The following is a 16,068-nucleotide window of genomic DNA, read 5'->3' as shown; positions in this document are numbered from 1 at the left end:
TGTTACCGCGTGTGTGTAATCTGTCACCGTGCGCGCATGTGTGTGTGTGTGTGTGTGTGTGTGTGTGTGTGTGTGTAGCAGTAGTTTACAAGTCGGTATCACAGTGACGTGTCACTCACCACGCGTTTGCACGAGGACGAGAAAATTGAAGTAAACGTGAGCGAGTGTGTCCGACCCACCGGGGACCTCGTTAGGTTGTGACATGACATGTTTTACTGCCCCCCCCCCTTATCCCCCCCCCCCTCACCCTCACCCCCCCCCCCCCTTTTTTTTTTTTTTTTTTTTTTGGTCCAGCGTACACGATCTGTCCGGATCAGTTTTAAGTGTACTTTGTTGAAGTGCTTTTAGAGATTATTCCGCGACGCGGTCATAGTTTTGCCCGTGCAGGGTCGTGTTATATTGTTCGCCAGCTCCTGTACGCAAATCAAATTAAAGGAATAATCCAAAACTGTGAAAAGTCAAAACTCTAGAAAGAAAAAAAAATAGTTTTTATTTTTTTTTATTTTTAATGCGTAGAAATCGGACGATGATGGCTGAATTTATAAATCAAACCTGCAGCTCTTGCAAAAAAACAACAACAACAACCTTGCACTAATTGAAAAAACATCTCTTTTTTTTAATTTATTTATTTTTTTTTAATGACTTTCCTTCTTGTTTACTTGCAGGTGAAAGCCGGCGTTTCGCTGTGAATAGCATCCTCCGGCCCGGACAGCCTATGAGAGCCCGCTGCTCATTTAGAGGCTGGTAAGTTTCTGCGTTTAGAAAAAAAAAACTAACGAGCCGCGCGATTTAAAAGGGGAGTCTTAAATAAACCGAGATGAACGTACAAGCTCCGCGTGTCGGGCTGCGTACGTTCAGTGCGATTAGCGACGGCTGCTGCAGTGTGGGGAGAGGAGGGAGGAAGGAGTTGGGGGGGTGGGAGAGGGGTGATGAGGAGGAGGGTGAGCGTGTGATAAAGAGAAGAGAGAGACGAAGATCTTCCTTTCTTTTTGCATTTGTTTTTTCTTTACCTCCCCCCCTCAACCCCTCCTCACACACACACACACACACGCACACACACACTCTCTTCACAGTATGTGATCGGCGGTCTGCTGCATTACTGTGCGATGCGATCTGTGTGTCGTCCTCCGCTCCCTCCCTCCCTCCCTCCCTCTCCGCTCTCTGGAAGCAGTAATCTCCTCTCGCCTCTCGCTGCCTGCCTCACACAAGCTCTCCTGCCCTGCCACAGCGCATCTCCCTCTCTCTCTCCCTCTCTCTCCCTCTCTCTCTCTGTCTCCCTCCCTCTCTCTCTCTCTCTCTCTCTCTCTCTCGCTCGCTCGCTCGCTCTCTCTCCTCTCTCTCTCTCTCTCTCTCCTTTTTCCGGCTCTACTTTTCTCCCCAGCCAGGATGACATCCCCGAATTTGATGAACCAGCGAAGCTCTCGTTCCGGCTGGTGGCTTCCGAGGGAGACCCCACGTGAACGGGCTTGCTGGATGAGGAGGTGCCGCGTCTGAAAAACAGGAGCTCCGCGGAGAGAGAAAAAAAAACAAAACCTGTCGGCTGTGGCGGGTCCTCTCAGTAAGTGCTGTACTATTTTTTGTTGTTGTTGTGACTTATTAAAAGATGCAGAAGGAGGCGAGTGTTGACGACTGAGCTGTGGGGCGGGAGGGGGGGGGGTATAATAATAATAATAATAATAATAATAATAATAATAATAATAATAATAATAAAAAAACAGAATTGTTGCTGCCTGAACTGCTGCTGTGCTTTGTTATTGTTGGAGCTGTCACTTGATTGATTGATTGATTGACTGGCACCACGGGCACAGAGGATTTTTTTTTTTCCCGGAGCCAGCGGATAACGTCGGTCGGGCCGTGCAGCTGCAGCAGCTGTGTATCGTCCTGTCAGGGCTGAACACTCTTCTCGGTCACGACACTCTGTCTTTGTTTGCCCATCTCACTTCATCGCCCGAGACCCACTGTAGCATACACTCGTACAGATGGCTGTCACTCCCCCCGTGGTGGCGTTTCCAACTCTCTGCTGTTTTATATATGCTTTTCTTTTCTTTTTTTTTGTGTGTTTTTTTTTTTTGCCAGATTAATCTATAGGAAGAAGTTTTGAGACGAAGTTCGTCTGGAATGCCCATCGTTCGTCTCTTTTAAGGATGCTGGACGTAAATGTGGGGTCTGAGATTCGGTGCAGAAATTACAAAGACGGTAGCGCAAAAAAAAAAAGAAGAAGTCTTAACAAGTTGAAGGCTGTGGTTGGAGGAAAGTATCTCTATGGTAACAGCAGGTTTTGCTGAGGGTAGAGGAAGAGGTGAAGGGAGCTTCTTTTTTGGCACCTATTCAGCTGCATCACAAATTACAGTACTGACAGGAGTTTTGTTTTCTTTAGGCCGGGCACCAAACAGAATATTAATGTTGAGGCAGTGTGGGGAGACACGTATAGATAGATAGTATATCATCATAAATACCACAGTACAGTATATGCACAGAGGAAGTATTATGTAAACAGACCGGGTAATGTGGTCGATACTTAACGAGGAGTAGGCTTCTTTTTTGTTGTTGTTGTTGTTGTTGTTGTTGTTTTTAATCTGCTTGCTATATTTTGATGAAATTTGTTTTTAGGACCGCGCGGCCGCGTCTGTTGTCGTTTCTTCTGTCGTTACCTGTTTGCGGAGGCGACCCAAAGCGACGGTAGACGGCAAAGACACCTGTGCATGTTGAAAAAGAAACTCAGCAGAATAGAGGTAGAGTAGAGGAAGAGGAAGAGGGAGAGAGAGAAACAGGAAGAGATCTCTGCTGCTCCGTATCCTCGAGTGTCACTTTCCCCAAAAGGCTCCTTCAGAAGCCCACACTTGATCCTCTTTGTCGTTTGGATTTGTGATATAATGACGGGCTGTTTTTTTGTTGTTGTTTTTGTTTTGAACTGCTTTTCCAAGAGCTCCAGCCTAAGTTTGTGACAATCATTCGAGCCGGACGCCACAAATGGGTCGTGCTCCGGTGCCAGAACCTCCGGGTGCCGGTCTGGTAATCATTGCTGTTCCCGGTGAGAAGAGCCTAAACGCCTTTTTGTTTTTTTTGTTATGTGGGACAGCCGCGTCAGTGGAGAGTTCAGGGGAACAAAAAAAAAAAAAAGGCCGGCTAATTAGTGATTAAAGGCTAACTGTCGCTGTAGTTGATTGGGTTTACAGCCCTTTTTTTATTGCAACGTGTTCCGCTGGATACTTGAAATAATTCTCACATCGGCAGCAAGTCGTTCCCACAAGTGGCTGCTTGAGAACTGCGGGTTTAAAATGTAAATGGCTGCCATTTATTTTTAACTGTTTCTAAGTGCTCATATAACAAAAAGTGCGTTTGTGAATTCCTTTGACTGTGTTGGTGAAGAGCTTTCGTGCCGCAAGAATAAGAGTCTTCGGTGCCACTCGTCGTCAAGCAGTCGGTTAAAAATGTCACGTAAAAATGTAAACTCTAATTTGTACTTCCGAGTACTCTTGAAAAATATTTTCAGAAATAGTCTGGATGAGTTGTTTTAACCAGTCTAAATGCACAAGGCCTCCAAAATGTCAGAGAGTTTTCAGAGAGTGATGAGGACAATAAGGACAAAAACATCCAACCTGGAGCAAAAACAAGGACAACAGCTGTGTCTATATTTACATGAGTAGTCATGTGAACTGCCAAGACACCATAAATGGAGTTGGATAAGACACAATGAGGATTCCCCCCCCCCCCCCCCCAAAAAAAAAAAAAAAAACCAAACAAACACATCAACGCACAAACCTACTGAATACAAGAAATGAACCGAAAGTGAACAAATACAAAGCGAAACCTAATATTACAAAAAAATTACACCTGAAAACAAAAAGAACAACAACAACAACAAACATCGTATGGCCTCTGTAATATCAGGCAGATTCTATGGTTAAAGTTGCATTTACAAATTGATGTTGGCTAAACTTCCCTTAATCTTCAAAACTGTCGATGTTAGCAGGAAACTCTGGAGCCCTGTTTAAAGCAGAGAAGTGCTGCGACGGCTGAAGCCCGAGGCTCTCAATCTTCCGTTGCACGGCCGTGGTACTGCTAATCTGTTGTTGTCATGACAATAGGCATAAAATGTCTGTTTAGTTTATGTGGAGAGCGCATCGGTCCGGTAGATCAAACGGGCGGAGGGGAGGAGATGGACGAAGGACAGCGAGCTTGTTTTATTTTTATTTTTTTTAGGGTTTTATTTGATTTATTTTTTTTTTTGTTTTGTTTTTTAAAGAGAGGAATCTGTGCCACTACAGCGTTGCAACAGGTCCGTGATTCACCGCTGCCTACAGACCGTACAGGAGCCCTGGCCCCTGGTCACCCAGACTGAATGTAGAGCAACACCATGACTGGGATGCAACCTCTTTGCACTCTCCTCCTCTTCAACAACTCTGAGTCACAGCTCAGCACACATTATTCAACCCACGAAGAAAAAACAAAACCAAAAGATCTCCTCAACCAGAGCTGGAAGCCGACGTTCTCCTGTGAACGTTGCTGCTCTGATGTCGATGAGCGTTTGGTCAAATATTTCTGATCGCCGGCGCTTTTGATTATTATTACCTGCGAGAACTGTGCGATTGTTTTCTGGGAGAGCTGCTTGGTAAACACAGACGATGGTCAGGCGGCATCTCCTGTAGTTATAATGAGCTTTTAAAAGTATAGCTATTAGTAATTGCTTTCGGGGAGCTAATTATCGCAGAGGAGGAGCCCAGCTGCACAGTCTGCTGTTAGCTCGGCTCATTACGGGCAGTCAGATCGCACTCGAATCTGGTGGGGTGTGTGTGTGTGTGTGTGTGTGTGTGTGTGTGTGTGTGTGTGTGCGTGTGTGTGTGTGTGTCGACAGCCAGATCCCAATCCCATCTGGCGCTTCGTTGCTGGGGGTGGCACCGAGTTAACTTTACCACTGGCTCACGCAGTGTTGTTGGTGTTCATTAGAGCGGGTGTCGGACTGAGAACCAGCAGGAATCAGAAACCAAAAGGGCACATGAAGAAGTCTTCAGTGTCTCAAAACGGTTTTCATACACATGGAAATCTTTCGGGGATCACACCTGCACTGGTAAATTAGTTTTTTGTTTGTTTTTGTTTTGCTGAGAAACCTCCATCGACACCTTGCACTGTTGGATTTTTTTTTTTTTTTTTTTTTTTTGCACATTCATGCGTTAACTCTAAAGATAAAGATTATCCTCTCGGTGGTTGAGCTTTAGATTGAATCATTGTGTTTTGACAAGCAGCAGTTATGAAGCCTCGAGTTCAGATTTTGGCCGACTTTGCTCGTGTCGGAGCGGTTCGGAGCAGGAAGTGACCGTATGCGAACGAGCTTTGGGGATCTGACTCGGTCTGATCGGAAACCGAGGACACGACGTCCCGCCCACCGACAGGCTGCACCGCAGGCCTGTCAATCAAGCAGACACGCCCCCTGAAAAACACGGCTTTCGGAGTTGTTGTTGTTTTTTTTTCTTCAAATCCGTGGCGATATTGTATTTTTTTTTTTAGATGGACGGCCAGAAAACGAATAAGAAGAAGTGAGTTTAGCTCGCAGAACTGAGAATTCGAAGAAGACGTAACGTGCGTACGGGCGGAAGATCAGCAGGTGCGCGACAAAGCTCACCTCGGCTGACGCTTTCGCTCACGCGTGATCGCTCATCTCGGGCCACCTGCTCCGGCACCGTGCCGTGCCAGTGGAGCCGGTTCCAGGCAAGGTTGTGATGCAGCTTGAGGCGCCCGCGTGGCCTGCTGTGTCACTGAACACCCCCCCCCCCCCTCCCAAAAAATGTGCCTCTACGCGTAATGACTGGATCAGCCAGATTTCTGGTGCAAATATTAGTAGGCAACAGAGCCGCCGCTTGAGATTCACAGTGTCCATTGTTCATGTGCAAAATCTGCATAGTTTGTTTGTTGTTGTTGTTTTTTACCGAGGATAATACGTGTCATCTTCTGGGCAGCGTGTCTTTGTCCTGGTAACTAATTGAGCACAAAGACTCAAAACAAATGACCGTATTTCTTATTTATATATTCTGTCGTGCAACAGTAAAAAAAAAAAACAAAAACAAAAAAAAACAGAGTTGAGCGTTTTTTGTTTTTTTTTTCCTGGAGGGAGGAGTGGGAGGTGAGCCGGTGCTTTTAATAGACACTCTCCCTCCGTCGCTCATTCTTCCGCCTGCGACTTGATCACAAAAGCTTGCCAAATATATCCAGCGGTGGTAAAAAAAGAGGCTGTTGTGCTGAGCGTGAGCGGGCTATTTATAGATCTCAGTTAAGCTAGAACACGGATGGCGTTATCGGGTCAGCACCATATGGATCCCCCGGTGGTTTACTCGCATAATAACTTCCGTCGTGAACAACATACAGCATACATCTGCGTAATCATGTTACTTTATAAACGAGAGTCCTGCGTGCTATGTGCATTTCTCAAGTGCTTGTTGGCATTACAGTTTTGTTTTTAAAAACGTGTTTAATCATTTAAATAGCTGCATATCCCTTGTTTACCGCTTCAACACAAAACATTTACATAGGTGAATATTATAGTGCGCTTCTCTTGTGGGTATTAGAACAACATATGGCTGGTAAATTATTCCAGTTGACAGACTGAAAGTCATCCATACAGTACGAGTACAAAAGGTGAGTGTTTTACATAAGAGCGTTGAGTCAGCCCTTCACTTTTCAGGAGAGGCTTAGCAGGAAGACTGTTTATTGTCACGTTCCTCCTCCTATTCTCTATCGAACATCTCTCTTCGCTCTCTTCACTCTCCCACAGATTACTGACTGCATCCATCAACTCTCCAGATAAGACCGTCTCCCTCTGGGGAAACAAAACAAAAAAAAACCTCGTTCCCGCAAAAACCACCACAAAAAAAAAACCAGCCAGAAATTGCCGGACACATGTCACAGGTATTAATCTTCACATGGTAAGAGTTTGTTTTCTGGAGTGAGCAAAATCAGACATCTGTTTATCAGTTGAGCTGGTGTGTGTGTGTGTGTGTGTGTGTGTGTTTTATGTTTTTTCCACATCACTCTCTTTGACTATTTTTGAAGATGAGGCTGTCCTTGAGGCTGTTTCTTTTTTTTTATGCGTATGAAACAATCTAACAAATGAAACAATCTTTAAAATATAAAAAAAAAGACAAATATAGCGATAAATAATAATGTACGCTGTAACTGGTGCATACAAAAAGATAAAATAATAAAAGGTTACGTGATCTTTCCAATGAAATGGAAAACTTGTGAATAAGAGGGGTCAAAGTAGGATCATCTAAATAATGAAACACTTAAAAAGCTATCATTAATGCAACACATCAGTATGGTGGACATGGTTTGCCTTTTTACAGGCAGCATGCAATTCTCCTCCCATCATATGCTGTGTAACTCCTCGACAAATTTTCTCATTATTTTCACTTAAATTCCCTTCATGTTTTTTTTTTTTTTTTTTCATCTGCTGTTATCTCGGGCAACGATTTAAAAAAAAAAAAAAAAAAAAAGACTTTAAACATCATTCATTTTGTTTAAAAGGCCAAATTAATTCATGTTTTTCTCCATCAACAACTTGTATCATTTGAAGTGAAAACGCTTTCATGTGTTAACTCTAAAGATAAAAATTATCTTTAGAGTTAAAGGGGGCGAGCGGTGGATCTGATTGGACACCCAGCGATACTACGTCCCGCCATAACCTGACTGCACCACAGGCCTGTCAATCAAATAGACTTGCCCCCCCGAAAAACACAGCTTTTCTAAGTTTATTACGTAATTAAGGACGGAATAATTTTTAGATGGAGCACCAGAAAACTAATAAGAAGGAGCGACTTTAGCCAACAACACAGAGAATTTATTTACGTTGTATTTAATGAGAGAAGTTGAATGGGAGTCTATGGAGCCAACCTCTAGTGGCAATCGAGGGTATTACAGTCACTGCAGCATCGGCTTCATTTTTCAGACCCAGAAGCTACAGTACGTCCCCCTTTTATACAGTTTATGTGTATTAACCTATTTATTTTGAAATCTTAACAAAACACAGAAAGTCAAATTTAGCATGTAGTTAAATGCATTCCACCAATCAGCTTTGCAGTACTGTGTAAAATAAGTTGTGGAACAAAAGAGTGCTCCACTCAGGAAAGTGTGGACCTGACAAGCATAGCTGAACCACTTCACCGCCTCCATCCCACTACAGACATACATTATAGTCTTAACAAGAACAACCCTTGCTGACTTATTGTCATAATATGACTGGGCAATGACGTCCGTGTGATTTCCAAACTGATGTCTTGGTGTGATATGAAATGATCCAGTCCACGGCAATAACACCTCCGCATGCCTGCGCAAGAAGGATGACGATAGGAAATCTACAAGAACCCAATGAGTTAATAAGTACAGTATATTTACTTCCATAATTTCTTATGACACGACAACATTTTATGATTCTGTGTGTCTCTTTTTAAAAGTGTTGTAGAATCTCTGCTGATTATTTGCAGTAAAACTGGATTCCAGTACAATGTTGACCCTTTGGTTTTTCTGGCTCCAGCCCCACGTTGTGGTGTTGTGGTGCGGTGTCGTTGTGGTGCTGTGGTGTTGTGGTGCAGTGGTGTCATGGTGGTGTGGTGTGTTGAGGTGTGGTGTTGTGGTACAGTGGTGGTGTGGTGTGGTGGTGTCATGGTGTGGTGGTACAGTGGTGTGTTGTGTTGTGGTGTGGTGCAGTGGTGTCATGGTGTGGTGGTGTTGTGGTGCAGTAGTCTGTTGTGGTCTGGTGCAGTGGTGTGTTGTGGTGTTGTGGTGCAGTGGTGTTGTGGTGCTGTGGTGCAGTGGTGTGTTGTGGTGCAGTGGTGTGTCGTGGTGCAGTGGTGTGTTGTGGTGCTGTGGTGCAGTGGTGTGTTGTGGTGTGTTGTTGTGGTGTTTGTGTTTTGGCGATCATGTGTTTATATCCTGACTGTGTTCTCGTGCTGAGACTATCTGTGCCCGATGCTGCCAGCTGCCGTCCCCCAGTGCTCCTAAAGCCCTTTATTGCTGTAATGGACAAATCTAATTGTACCATCAATCACTACCAAATGACATGTGCCACCCAACAAATGCAAGACCTGGTGACTTGCATGGATGCATGCACACAGACAGACAGACAGACAGACAGACAGACTCACACTCACGCTACAAGTGTGTTGTTACTAAGAAGACATCCCACCCTGTAAGAGTTAGACGTAAAATTTGTTTTCGAAAAAATGTCAAAAGAAAGGTTTGGCCCATGCTACGTGTTTTTTTTCCTTCCTTTTCTTTCCAGGTTGAGCAAGAGATCTCACTTGTCCAGAGGAAGATGTCTGACCTGGAGTCAGTGCTCCAGCAGAAGGACATCGAGTTGAAGGCCTCAGAGACTCAGAGGACGATCCTGGAGCAGGACCTGGCGACTTACATCACAGAATGCAGTGTGAGTGGCTCCGTAGCCACTTCAGTGGACACTGCGTGTGTGTGTGTGTGTGTGTGTGTGTGTGTGTGTGTGTGTGTGTGTGTGTACATGCATACTAGGATTTGTCTGCTGCGGGTGCGCTGGATTTGAAGGATTTAGTTGAATTAAACAGCCTTTAAAATGCTCATAAAGTAGCACCGAAAACACAAAAACTTTACGTAATAACCATTTATTGCAAAGCTTTTGTAATTATTCTACAAAACTGTCGACTGAGCGAACTTGTGTTTGTGTCGGTTTCAGAGTCTAAAGCGCAGTTTGGAACAGGCTCGAATGGAGGTGACACAGGAAGACGACAAAGCCCTGCAGCTCCTCCACGACATCCGGGAGCAGAGCAACAAACTGCAAGAGATCAAAGAGCAGGTAGGACCGCGTCTTCGATATCTATTCGATTTACCTCCGATCTCCTGGGATTAAAACTAAATCGCTCCCGAGGAAATAAGGGAGCTCGGCGATTATCTATCTGAAGCTGCAATCGTTTCACATTTCAACCAAACTTCTGTCCATTTGAGTGAATTCTTGACACCTTGTTATGCACCACATGAAAAAAAAAAAAATAATAATAATAAATAAAAAAAAAAAAAATATATATATATATATATATATATATATATATATATATTTTAGTGGCAGATTTTTATTTGATTTTTTTTTTTTTGCAGTGAAAGGGAGAACTGCGATGCGTAAACCAGAAACGTCACGGGAGAAGCAGATTAAGAGTATTTCATAACAGCAGTCAGATGGAGCAGGTCGAGTCACCGAGGCTGACTGTGTGGGTTGTGAGTGTTAATTAGACAGGCAGATGATGCTGGAACCCCCCCACCACACTCTGTAGGGGTGCAGTCAGCTAAATATGAAACAGCTACAGCATGTGCAGAAAGGCCTCGTGATGCAGGACCCTCTTTGTTATTTATGTCTTACAATTATTTTTGTTGTCACCTTTTTTGAGGGGGAGGGATTGTAAACAGCAAAGTCACGACATGAGTGACCGAATCGCTGAAGTTAGACCATCCGAATCCTGCGACTTCCTGTTTCCCTTTCAGATTAAAAGCCCCTCCAGTGTTCCAGCTGTATGCCAGGTTTTGAATTAGTTTAGTTCATCCTTGAACATCTCTACAAATAAACGATACAAACAGGGTTCCCACTGGTCAGAGAATTTTAAAAACTCTTTCCCGGACCGAGAAACTCTGGGAATTTGATCATTTCTTCGGGCTAAATCATGGAATATCTGGGAATTTTGTTGGCATGTTTAAATTTTAGTTGCCATTTATCAAAATGTAATATCTTCCATGTGTCTAGCTGTAACGCGAGTTCGCTAGTTATTTTTAATGTGCATGTTTTTCTGCACATTACTGAAAACGTAGCTTATTAGCTTGGGAGCTAGTTACCTTTTAATATTAGATCAATTCTTTGCCTCTTCAACCGGTATTTAGACATGCCAGCTGTTTTTTTTCTCTTCACGATGGCTCTTGGACATTTGACTTAGAGTGGGAACTCTGATCTTCACATGGCTAACATTATGTTAAAATATATATATATTATTGGACTATAGATGTAGCTGTCCTAGATTTATTGGACTATCGCTAACGTTTAAATCAACGCAGACTGTTTCAGACTCTCAGTTCTTTTATCTATAAATATTTTCTCCATTAACGTATCAGCAAATTTACTAGATTGTATCTATATGTACGTTGCAGTTTATCCCTATTAATCACCACATTTATGTCAGAGAATTTACCTTTTGAATGAGAGAGGGAACCCTGTAAAGAAATGCAGATCCTGCACAGTTTTCTTTTGTTATTGTTTGCACCTTCTCTGTGAAGATATTCAGTGTTTGAAGACTCCAGGGAGAAAAAAAAAAAAAAATCACTTCACAACAAAGGAAAAAAATACATTCATGTGTTTGGTTTATTTGCAAGAAAAAGCAAAACACCACATTTCTAGTTTGTTTAGTCAAGTCTGATGGTGCAATCTGTAGTTTCTCCATGTAAAGTGCAGCTCGGTGGGAATCTCTGTGGAATCAGGAGCGCCGTTAAAGAGACAAGAGCAGTTTTACTGTACAAACAGCCCTTAATTACCGAAATCCAAAAGTGATGAGTGTGTGGCATGTACGAGTGTCTGTGTGAGCTCATGCATTTTTGCATGCGTGGCGGCGCACTCACGACAGAGCGTTTGCCAGCTGCGAGAATTAAGCCGTTACAAAACTGACAGTTTAGGACAACAGATGCGGCGCGTGACGAATCGTCTTCCTGGCATTATGCGGCAGGTATTTTTTTTATTTTTTTTCCCCCTTCTTAAAAAGGTAATAGAAAGAAGAAAAAAGAAAAAGCAACCCTGTTTTTTTTTCCCTCAGCCTACACTAGTGCTGGTTACCAAGCACTGAATACATCGTGCAAGGGTTGCCATGGCGACCAAAGCCATATACCTACGAGTGGAGTGAGCACTGATGCAGTGGGCAGGCTGTCGTGATGAGGTGCCGGGGCCTCGGCTCGCTCTTGTTTCGCAAAGAGAATTTTTCTGACCATCACTTCGTACACAGTAAAGATGCGTCTTAGAGGATTACATCACATCCCCTTAATGTTAGGATTTGAAATCTGCTTTTATTATTACGTGCATACGCTTACCCTTTGGAGGTAGAACATGCGAATGCTGAATAACTCGTTGTAGTTCAGAATTTACATTTACACCTCATGTTATATACTGTAGTAGGGAAAAGGGGTTCCTGCAGTTCGGGTCCCTGTCGTACAGTTTATAAGTACATTTACCCGTCTGTCATCATTATTATGCTGATGATGTCCAGCTTTATGTCTCTGGGGAACTTTCATGAGACAGAAATCTGTGACTTTCGACTGTTGAATCACAACAAAACCAAACTTCACGTGTTTGGCTCCAATCTGATAAGGTCTCCTGTCTTTAAACTGGCAGATGGCTTCCAGAAACCTCGGGGCCTTCTTTAATCTTTGATATTTCTATCCTGGTCCACACCTTATGGAAGAATTTGTCTGTGGGGCTCGGACAGAAAACTCGTGTTTTAAATCTGATTTCATGACTTAGCTAAAGACATTTTATTGGCGCTTCCTTGCCCCAATTTGTTCCCCTTTGTTTTTCATTCTGTTTAATAATTTGTATTTTTGCTTTTGATTGAATTATGTCTTCATTTGCTTTTATCATTGCGTGTTTTCTGTTGCGCCTCGCGACGCACTTTATAACCCTGGTTTTGAAAAGTGCGATATAAGAAAGGGTTTACTAAAAGGCCGCCATCTTGGCTGCAACCCGCTGACTGCTTTCTCTGAGGACGGTGGTCTTTCACCGCAGTGACTCATACATAAGGGTCCATACTTACATACGGTCTCCTCTCAAAGGCATTCATGGCACACACAGAAAGTGATGGAAAATATATGCTGGAAAAATGACAAAACAAGTTTGACACGACTGTCAAATCCCTGCGTGAAGCGAGTAGAGTTATCACATTGTCTGCTCTGGATGCAGACCGGTATCACCATCCGCCTTGTCTCTTGTTTGAAGCGTGGGGGATCCCTCAGGAGGAGGAGAACAAAACAAAACAAAACAAAAAAAAGGGTGTTTGGGTGTGAATATCTTTTTTTTTTTTTTTTTTTTGCGAGCAACACTGCAAAGCTAATATTAATTTTAGCACGTGTCTTTGTAGAGCTACGCCCAACAAAGCTGAGTGTGCATTTTTTTATTCACTGTCGACAAGTGGCATGCAGCGATACAAAAGCAACTGTTGGGAATTTTCCAAGCTCGATCAGCGTCTTCCGTCCCCGGCCCTTTCAAAATATACACCCGTGTTAGTAGGATGTCTTTAAATGCAAAATGTGAGTATGAATATTCAACCGAGCGCCTCGTAGCCGGATGTGTGAGAGCTTCTTTTTCATGGTTTCTCCTTAAAAGAAAAACCTTTTAATGGATAAATCGTAACGAAACACCCCCTCCCCCTCCCCCCCAAAAAAATTAAAAAAATAAAAACCCGCGCAGTCCGCATATCTTCAAATTTTTCCAAGGATAGTTTGCTGCTCGTGCGTCTCCGTGTTCCCGGCGGCGCCTCCCAGCAGGGTGTTTACGCCGGCTACATCTTGAAAAGCATCTGTCGCCCACGCGCCGTCACGTGACCGCAGTGTTTATCGTTTTCACGCAGGAGTGTCGGATCAGCAGGCGGTGGAGATATTGGGGAGGGTGTGGGGTGGGGTGGGGAGGGTGAGACTAATTTTTGCAGAGGAAATTAAAGAATCTGTACCAAAGCCAGTAAAAACATTCAATATACAGTGGGTACGGAAAGTATTCAGACCCCTTTACATTTTTCACTCTTTGTTTCGTTGCAGCCATTTGCTAAAATCAAAAAAGTTCATTTTATTTCTCATTAATGTACACTCAGCACCCCATGTTGACAGAAAAAAACAGAAATGTAGAAATTTGTGCAAATTTATTAAAAAAGAAAAACTGAAATATCACATGGTCATAAGTATTCAGACCCTTTGCTGTGACACTCATATTTAACTCACATGCTGTCCATTTCTTCTGATCCTCCTTGAGATGGTTCTACTCCTTCATTGGAGTCCAGCTGTGTTTAATTAAACTGATTGGACTTGATTAGGAAAGGCACACACCTGTCTATATAAGACCTTACAGCTCACAGTGCATGTCAGAGCAAATGAGAATCATGAGGTCGAAGGAACTGTCCAAGGAGCTCAGAGACAGAATTGTGGCAAGGCACAGATCTGGCCAAGGTTACAAAATCATTTCTGCAGCACTCAAGGTTCCTAAGAGCACAGTGGCCTCCATAATCCTTAAATGGAAGAAGTTTGGGACGACCAGAACTCTTCCTAGACCTGGCCGTCCAGCCAAACTGAGCAATCGTGGGAGAAGAGCCTTGGTGAGAGAGGTAAAGAAGAACCCAAAGATCACTGTGGCTGAGCTCCAGAGATGCAGTAGGGAGATGGGAGAAAGTTCCACAAAGTCAACTATCACTGCAGCCCTCCACCAGTCGGGGCTTTATGGCAGAGTGGCCCGACGGAAGCCTCTCCTCAGTGCAAGACATATGAAAGCCCGCATAGAGTTTGACAAAAAGCACATGAAGGACTCCCAGACTATGAGAAATAAGATTCTCTGGTCTGATGAGACCAAGATTGAACTTTTTGGCGTTAATTCTAAGCGGTATGTGTGGAGAAAACCAGGCACTGCTCATCACCTGCCCAATACAATCCCAACAGTGAAACATGGTGGTGGCAGCATCATGCTATGGGGGTGTTTTTCAGCTGCAGGGACAGGACGACCGGTTGCAATTGAAGGAAAGATGAATGCGGCCAAGTACAGAGATATCCTGGAAGAAAACCTCTTCCAGAGTGCTCTGGACCTCAGACTGGACCGAAGGTTCACCTTCCAACAAGACAATGACCCTAAGCACACAGCTAAAATAACAAAGGAGTGGCTTCGGAACAACTCTGTGACCATTCTTGACTGGCCCAGCCAGAGCCCTGACCTAAACCCAATTGAGCATCTCTGGAGAGACCTGAAAATGGCCGTCCACCAACGTTCACCATCCAACCTGATGGAACTGGAGAGGATCTGCAAGGAAGAATGGCAGAGGATCCCCAAATCCAGGTGTGAAAAGCTTGTTGCATCATTCCCAAGAAGACTCATGGCTGTACGAGCTCAAAAGGGTGCTTCTACTCAATACTGAGCAAAGGGTCTGAATACTTATGACCATGTGATATTTCAGTTTTTCTTTTTTAATAAATTTGCACAAATTTCTACATTTCTGTTTTTTTCTGTCAACATGGGGTGCTGAGTGTACATTAATGAGAAATAAAATGAACTTTTTTGATTTTAGCAAATGGCTGCAATGAAACAAAGAGTGAAAAATGTAAAGGGGTCTGAATACTTTCCGTACCCACTGTAAAAGAAGCTGCAAACGTATGGAAAAGAGGCCGTTTGGAAGTAAAGGAGCAAAGAGGAAACATTTATTGCGCAATGCGAGGGGGTTTAGTTGACAGTTAATTCGCGGATTAGCAGGAAAAAAAAAAAAATAAATAAAACCTTTGGGAGGAATCGGTTTCGTGCTAACTTTTATTATTATTATTATTATTGGTTGATAGCTTTGAGGGTGACGGTCAGACTTTGCACTGGATTATCTGTCGTTTCTGGTCTCGTATGTGTTTTTTTTTTTTTCCGACACAAGTATGATGATCCCCAATTCCTGTTTTCTAACACCGGTGGGTGTAAGTGGGTTTTCTGTAATAAAACTGCGATTGAGCGCTCCGCTGGCCCCGAACTGTTTACATCACATCGGAAGTCACACATCTTTGATTTCCTTAAACCGAGTCGCCGTTTATGTTTAAGAACTGCATGGATTTTCTTCTTTTATTGACGGATAAAAGGCGGTTCCCGGGGAGATCCAGTGAATCCCCACCGACGGGAACCGTCAACCTGCTCGGACGATCGGAGGGGAAGTCGCACAGGTTTCTATTATTCTGTGCAAAGACACCTTACTGGTGTTTTTTTGTTGTTGTTGTTGTTGTTTTTGATCTGACCCTCACCGGTCCTACATACATGCGAACGGTTAGGCACACGGCCTCTTCACTCAGAGATCAGTGGTTACG

General features: G+C 43.6%; 1 protein-coding gene across 1 annotated transcript in view; it reads left to right on the top strand.

Annotated features, from left to right (window-relative positions):
- The first annotated feature begins 1,050 nt into the window (after nucleotides 1-1,050).
- LOC138208308 (citron Rho-interacting kinase) overlaps nucleotides 1,051-16,068 on the top strand; it is a 47,025-nt gene continuing 32,007 nt past the window's right edge. The window contains 4 exon segments of the mRNA XM_069166100.1: nucleotides 1,051-1,558; nucleotides 6,767-6,900; nucleotides 9,272-9,415; nucleotides 9,695-9,814. Of these exon segments, the coding sequence (XP_069022201.1) occupies nucleotides 6,892-6,900; nucleotides 9,272-9,415; nucleotides 9,695-9,814 (273 nt within the window). The 5' untranslated portion in view covers nucleotides 1,051-1,558; nucleotides 6,767-6,891.

Source organism: Embiotoca jacksoni, unplaced genomic scaffold (genome assembly GCF_022577435.1).
Source record: "Embiotoca jacksoni isolate LCO1_2020_lvr unplaced genomic scaffold, fEmbJac1.0.p SCAF_37, whole genome shotgun sequence".
Lineage (NCBI taxonomy): Eukaryota > Metazoa > Chordata > Actinopteri > Embiotocidae > Embiotoca > Embiotoca jacksoni.
Note: the sequence above shows the minus strand (reverse complement) of the source record. Positions and strands in the feature narration are given on the sequence as shown.